Source organism: Camelus ferus, chromosome 16 (genome assembly GCF_009834535.1).
Source record: "Camelus ferus isolate YT-003-E chromosome 16, BCGSAC_Cfer_1.0, whole genome shotgun sequence".
NCBI classification, from domain to species: domain Eukaryota; kingdom Metazoa; phylum Chordata; class Mammalia; order Artiodactyla; family Camelidae; genus Camelus; species Camelus ferus.
This window is the reverse complement of record NC_045711.1, coordinates 11,638,361-11,645,349: the sequence shown is the minus strand read 5'-3', so window position 1 is coordinate 11,645,349 and position 6,989 is coordinate 11,638,361. Positions and strand designations below refer to the sequence as shown.

The window sequence follows — 6,989 nt, the reverse complement described above, 5'->3', positions numbered from 1 at the left end:
TTTCTTTAATAATTAAAGCAGATGTACAATTCAGGTTAACTCATGAGCTAGCCAGTGACTTCCCCATACCTCAACACATGAAAATTTTCCTTTATCAACACCCAATACATACTTGTTTTTTTTTTAAACACCTTTCTTTTGGTATGATTCTTATACAGTAAACTAGACATATTTCAGATGTACAATCTGATGAGTTTTGATAGATGTATACACCAAAATAATGAGTAAATGCTTGGATGAGTGAATGGAGAAACATTCCATGCTCTTGGTGGGAAAAGTTCAATAATGCAAAAATGTCAATTATTCCCAAATTAACGTGTGAATCGTGGTAGACACAGAGGTAAGAGACCCCGACCTCCCTTCCAGGAAGGACTTGGTGCCCAGCTGTGGGGACTGTAACCTGTGCAGACAGCCACCTCTCCTGAGGTCCTGCCCTTGCTGGGGTATCCTCCATCTGGAGACAGCGAGGTGGGTGATGAAGGTCCCATTGCAGTCCCAGTGATGGGCAGCTCTGGCAGGCAATGCAATCTGAACTCCCAGAAGCCCCTGTTAGATTGGCTAAAGCTGTTTGCAGCTGTTTAACGCCTCCCTCTGCCCTCTCCTTTCCTTTCCCCTTCCTTCCACAGGTGTTGATGCTTAATAAGTAGCCTGCACCCTAAATTCAGTCTCAGCACTGGCTTCCAAAACCCAGTCTGGAACAAATACTAATTAAAATACCCGTGGGGGAGGGTACAGCTCAGTGGTAGAGCACTTGCTTAGCATGCACGAGGTCTTGGGTTCAATCCCCAGCACCTCCATTAAAATAAATAAATAAATGTATAAATAAATATCTAATTACCTCCCCCACCAAAAAAAAAAAAAAAATACAAACAGAAAGGAAAAAAACCCCACAGTTCTGGAGGGAGGGTATAACTCAGTGGTAGAATGCACACTTAGCAGGCGCAAGGTCCTGAGTTCAATTCCCCAGTGCCTCTGCTTAAAACTAACTAAATAGATAATAAATTAAAAAAATTTTTTAATTAAGAAAACACCAAATAACAAATAAAAATAAAGCAAGAAAACAAAACAAAACTGGAAACAACCTAAATGTTTATCAATAGGGAAAAGCTTAATAGATAAATTATGGTACATATTATGACATGAGATGAAGATGAGAAGTGAATAAAGGACATTTTATAAACTGATGTGGCAAAATGTTCCTGAAGCCTTGTTAAATGAATTTTTAAAAGCAAGTAGCAGAACACAATCCCATTTAATTAGAAAATAAAATCTAAAATGGATATGCTTTCCTTCTTCCCCTTTTAAGACACTAGGAATCCTTCCTATTGAAAAGATTGTGTGTGTGAATTCAGGGCAGCCCCCTTTCAAGGATGGAAAGGGTTGACAGGATTAAACTGAATCCTTTTGTTAAGATTGTGTATGTGGAGAGAGCCCAGGTTATGGTGTCAGGCAGCATCGGGCTTGAATTCTCTTTTGCTTACCAGATATGTGATCTTGGGCAAATCACACAATGGCTCTGAGCCTCAGTCCATCATCCAAAGTTCCTCTCAAGGGTCTGGTGGGAATTGAATGGTTAATGCACGGCAAACGTCTGGCACAATCCTCATCGCAGATTTGGTGTTCAATAAATTCTTTTTTTCCGAGGCTCCTCCCCTCCCATTCTGGCCAGGAAACCCTATTGTCAGCCACCCTCTCCCCTCCTTCTGAATGGAGCGGGAAGAGCTGACCAGAGCTGGCCGAGCTCCATGACTGAGACCCCAGAGGAAGCGCAGATGCCTGGGACTCAGCGTCAGGACTGAGCAAGAGCACAGCAATGAGTTCCTCCGGCCCCGGCTGTGCAGTGATGGGGACACCGACAGTTCTGATATTCATTCAGATGCAGGAAGTGAAAGGGGTGTGGGGCAGAGGGGAAACAACAGGTGGCACCTCTGGTTTCTTCTGGTCTAACTCCTCTCCCTCAAGTGGGAAAATTGAGGAAGTTAGGGGAGCTCAAAAGAAGCGGAAAGGGAGTAGACCCTCCCTGGAGGAAGAGATTAAAGCTGGCCCTATATCCAGCTGCCCCTACACACCATCTGCCTGGGTCCTGATTTCAATTCCTCCCTGTTGTTATTTACTGCCCCAATTGGGGGGATCCCCATTTATAGACTCCTGGCGGCGCCTCCTTCTGTCAGCCCCACTCCTGCTTTTGAGGATTTAATTTTTTCCACCTCTGGTCATTACTGCACAAAGAACTCAGGAATCACCTCCTCTTGACTTTTCACAGGTAACCGGGCTGGGGATGCAGATGAGACCAAGGGGACAGGGAGGATGTCAGAGAAAGCAGGGATTGGGGACTGTGGGTCTTAAGTGGGATGGAGTGGGAAGATATACATGGGGGCAGCTGGGGATTTAATGACCGAGTGGAGATTTTAGACTCTTCCCTACATTGGATGCCGATTGAATAATGGCAGCTACAACCTTGGTCACAAGCTGAGACTCGCACTCAGCCCCGTCTCAAGCCTAGTTCCAGCCTCATCTTCAGCCTCCACCCCAGCCACAGCCCGAACCCCATAGTAACCCCAACTTCCCCTCAGCTTCAGCCCTAGAGTCTGCTTGAATCTTATCACCAGCCCCAACCCAAGCTTGAACTTCCACTGTATCCTATTTCCAACTTCCGCACCAAGCTTAGGTCCAACTCCATCCATAGCTTCAACATGAGTACTGACCCCAGTCGTAGCAGGAGATGCAATCTCTGCTTCCAGCCTCAGTGTTAGGCCCAGTCCTAGCAATACATGTAGCTCCAACTCTACCTCTGCCATCAACCCCAAACTCAACGTGACCCTCACTCAGGCCTAACCTTGACCCAACTTCCGACCTAAGCTGCAAACCGAAGCCCTTCCCCTCCCCGTGCCTAGCCTTGGCCCTGGTTCCTTCTCGACTCTCATCTCTTACCTCAGCTCTGGCCCTGACCACAGCTTCTACCTAGTCCCAGCCTCCCCTCTACCCCAGCTCCTGCCCCTGCCTGGCCACTGGCCCTGCCTCCATTTCATCTCCGACGGCCTCAGAAGCTGTGTTGGTCCAAGCATGTCAGTGAAGTATGAAGACCTCCAGTACTTGGAGAGCGAGAAGAAAAGCCATGGCTCTACAGATGGTAAGAAGGAAGGAGGAACAGTCTTTCCTAAATCCCCTCTTCATGTTTAGAAGGGTTTCTGTGGTCAGGTCCTGTCTGCACTTCTACCATGTGTACTGGTGGGGTCCTCCACGCTAAGGGGGTCAGGCCTCAGCCTCTGGGAGCCCCAGTAGGAAGAGGGTTCAAGGTCCACAGCAGGCCTGGCCTCCTATGCTCTGGAGAGGGCATCAAACCCATTTTCTAACCTGTTTTCACTGATAAATATGAGCCTGTTAAGGATCTGCCTGCTCCCAGCTCTCTCTGGGTCCTCCCACCACCTCCCCCAGCTCTGATGATAGGACCTTACATATCGCATCGTCCCCTGTCTGTGTGTCTCTGTGTACATGTGTCCCCGGGGGTGTGAGGCGCCCAGGTGATGGAGCACTTGCGCTGGTCCATGAGGAGTCAGAGGCTTGGACGTCCCCTGTCCCACAATCCTCCTTGTCCAGGCTCCTCCGAGCACTACCTGCACCAGCCTTCCCCCCGACAGGTCTCCGTGGCCCTCTCTTCCTCCCCCTCTCTCTCCTGTCCGGACCCTTCTCATCCTGACACCCTCTCCTCTTGCAGGGCTGCCTCCCCCACGGACCTTCCTACACCGTGTCCTCTCTGTCCCCTGGCCACTCCTGCTCTCCCTGAGCCTCAGCCTCCTCCTGCTGGTCGGCATCTGTGTGATCGGATCCCAAAGTGAGGGGCACAGGGTGGGTGGGGACGAGAGAAATAACCGGTTGCGGTGGCGGGGGTGCGTGGATGGCGATAGTGATGGATGAGGGTGACTGCTGGCTTTGTCACTTATCAATTGGGGAATGAAGTCAAATTACTTCACCGCTCTAGGCCTCAGTTTCCTACCTGCAACATTGAATAACAACAGTGCCCGTCCCTTTGGGTTGGGTCCCTGTGGGGACCAGTGAGACAAGGCACATCAGGTACCCCACCCAGTGCTGTCAGAGAGGGAGCCTGCTGGCCCCTAGCACTGATTGTCCCATCCACCTGATCAGATTCCAAGTTTCAGAGGGACCTGGCGACCCTGAGAATGACTTTTAGCAACTTCACTTCAAACACGGCAGCTGAGGTCCAGGCACTGAACTCCCATGGTGAGCCAGGCATGGAAGGGGCTCTGGACCTGGGTAGGGTGCAGTGGGGAAGCCGGGAAGGCTAACTCCTGAGCTCTGAGTCCCCCTGTCCTCCAGGTGGCAGTTTGCAAGAAAAGATAACATCCCTGAAAGCCGAAGTGGAAAACCACAAGCAGGAATTACAAGCAGGTGAGAGACACTCCGGGAGAGTGTGTGGAGGGGCCGGGGCCAGGCTCTCAGGACAGAGCGGGAATGGGAGCAGCCACGTGGTGCTGAGTGCCCTCCCCTCCAGCCCGTAGCTTGAACGACAAGATGTTTTCCCTGGATGGCAAGTTGGAGAATCAGCAGCAGGAACTCAAGGCAGGTCAGGCCCCTGCTCCCCTCCACCTGGGCAAGGGAGGGCAAGGGGGCTCCCATGCATGGACCTCTGGTCTCCAGGGGCTCATAGAGCAGACCTCACACCCAGGGCACTGTCTCCACTGCCCATCTGTGTGTGTCCCAGGTTATTCGGAAATGCTCCTGCAAGTCCAACATCTGGTCAAGAACTTGAAGTCCCTGACCTGCAAGGTGGCTGCTCTGGAGAGCAATGGTGAGGGGTTTGGGGGCGTGCTTGGCCCTACTTCCTGCCCATGGCCCCTGGGCAGCATCTCATACCCTCCCCCACCCTGGCCCCTTAGGGTCTCGCAACACCTGCTGTCCCACTAATTGGCTGGAGCACGAAGGCAGCTGCTACTGGTTCTCTTCCTCTGGGAAGCCCTGGCCCGAGGCTGAGAAGCAGTGCCAGCTGGAGGATGCCCACCTGGTGGTCATCAACTCCGGGGAGGAGCAGGTGAGGGCCTCTGGACCTCGCATCCCAAGACATGTCCCATTGAAGCAAACGGTTCTCAACCTTGGCTGCACATTGGAATCACCTGGGGAGCTTTAAAAACTACTGCCATCTGAGCCAGACCCTCAGAGGTTTAATTGGCCCCGGAATCTCCTCAAACGATGTAACTGACACGTGAAGTTCAGAACTGCTAGTCCAAGGAGCTGGCTGGGATGGGGAGAAGTCACCAAGCCCTACTGTCCCCCCAGAATTTTGTCCAGGCACACATCGCCTCCTACACCTGGATGGGTCTCAGCGATCTGGATGGAGTCTGGAAGTGGGCGGATGGGACGGACTATGAGACCAACTTCAAGTGAGTACCCCCGGCTTTCTGTGTCCTCCCTCCTTCAGCTCTGCTCCTAGAGGGTCTGACCCACGGCCCCTTCTTCCCAGACCTGGGTTCTGTTCCATCTGACCTTCTGAGTTGGCTGTTGTCCTCTGCCCCCAGGAATTGGAAGCCAGGTCAGCCAGATGACTGGTCCGGGCATGGGCTGGGCGGGGGCGAGGACTGTGCGCACTTCCATCCCGATGGCAAGTGGAATGACGATGCCTGCCAGAGGCCCTACCGCTGGATCTGCGAGGCCGGGCTGAGCAAGGCCACCTAGGAGGGTGGCCCGAGTTGTTTCCTGTGGACCCGCGCCACCAAGGAACTGGCGGGGTTGGGGGAGGGGGACCTGTCTCTCTGTGGGAGACAGATAAGCCCGGGGAGACTGGAGCACTGCCATCATTTCAAATATTTTTCCTTAATTTTGAAAAGACTGTATAGTGTTCCCAAGGTATTTTTAAAATTTCTTCTTCATTGAGGTGTAATTGACATATAAAGTTGTAAGATACTTAAAGTGTACATCGTGATTTGATACATGTATACATTGTAAAAGGATTCTCCCATATAGTTAGGATATCCATAACCTCACATACTTCTTTTGTTTTCCAGGTGAGAACACTTAAATTCTACTCTTTTAGCAGATTTCAATTAAACATTACAGTGTTATCAACTATAGTTACCATGTTTTACATTAAAACCATCAGTTCTTATTCATCTTAATAGCTGAAAGTTTGTACCCTCTTACCAACCTCTCCCTCTTCCCCTGACCCCCCAGCTCCTGACAACCACTTCTCTGCTGTTTCTATGACTGTGACTTTAAGATTCTACATATAAGTGATAAGTTATTATAAGATATTGAATATAATTCCTTGTGTTATACAGTAAATCCTTGTTGCTTATCTATCTATTTTATGTATAGTATTGTGTATCTGTTAATCCCATACTTTACCCCTCCCTTTCCCCTTTGGTAACCATAGGTTTGTTTTCTATGTCTGTGGATCTGTTTCTGTTTTATATATAGATTCATTTGTATTATTTTTTAGATTCCACATATAAGTGATACCATTAATATTTGTCTTTCTCTGCCTGATTTACTCCACTAAGTATAATATTCCCTGGGTCTGTTTTTGTTGCTGCAAATGGCAGTATTTCATTCTTTTTATGTCTGAGTAATATTCCATTATATATATACATATATACATACATATATATGTATACATATACACACACACACACACACACACATATACACCCCACATCTTCTTAAGCTAATTGTCTGTTGATGGGCACTTGGGGTGTTTCCATGTCTTGGCTATTGTAAATAGTGCTGTTATGAACATTGGGGTACATGTATCTTTTTGAATTCGAGTTTTTGTCTTTTTCCGGATAGCGACCCAGGTGTGGGATTGCTAGATCAGATGGTGGCTCTATTTTTAGCTTTTTAAGGAGCCTCCATACAAACCACCCCATAGTGACTGCACCAATTTGCATTTTCACCAACAGTGTAGGATGGTTTCCTTTTCTCCACATTCTCTCCAGCATTTATTATTTGTAGACTTTTTGATGATAGCGATTTTGATT

At 49.1% G+C, this 6,989-nt stretch overlaps 1 protein-coding gene across 5 annotated transcripts; it reads left to right on the top strand.

Moving 5' to 3' along the window:
* Positions 1-1,819: 1,819 nt before the first annotated feature.
* LOC102515631 (C-type lectin domain family 10 member A) lies at positions 1,820-6,315 on the top strand. Of its 5 annotated transcripts, none has more exons than XM_014551603.2 (10): positions 1,820-2,263; positions 2,989-3,130; positions 3,716-3,832; positions 4,144-4,239; positions 4,336-4,407; positions 4,511-4,582; positions 4,721-4,807; positions 4,896-5,047; positions 5,293-5,396; positions 5,532-6,118. In XM_014551603.2, the coding sequence occupies exons 2-10, from the start codon at positions 3,064-3,066 to the stop codon at positions 5,686-5,688; spliced, it is 924 nt and encodes a 307-aa protein (XP_014407089.1). In that variant the 5' UTR covers positions 1,820-2,263; positions 2,989-3,063; the 3' UTR covers positions 5,689-6,118. The 5 variants fall into 5 exon arrangements, with proteins under 5 accessions (XP_014407089.1, XP_032354482.1, XP_014407090.1 ...); XM_032498591.1 differs by having other exon boundaries at positions 2,955-3,130; XM_014551604.2 differs by having other exon boundaries at positions 2,937-3,130.
* Positions 6,316-6,989: the final 674 nt, after the last annotated feature.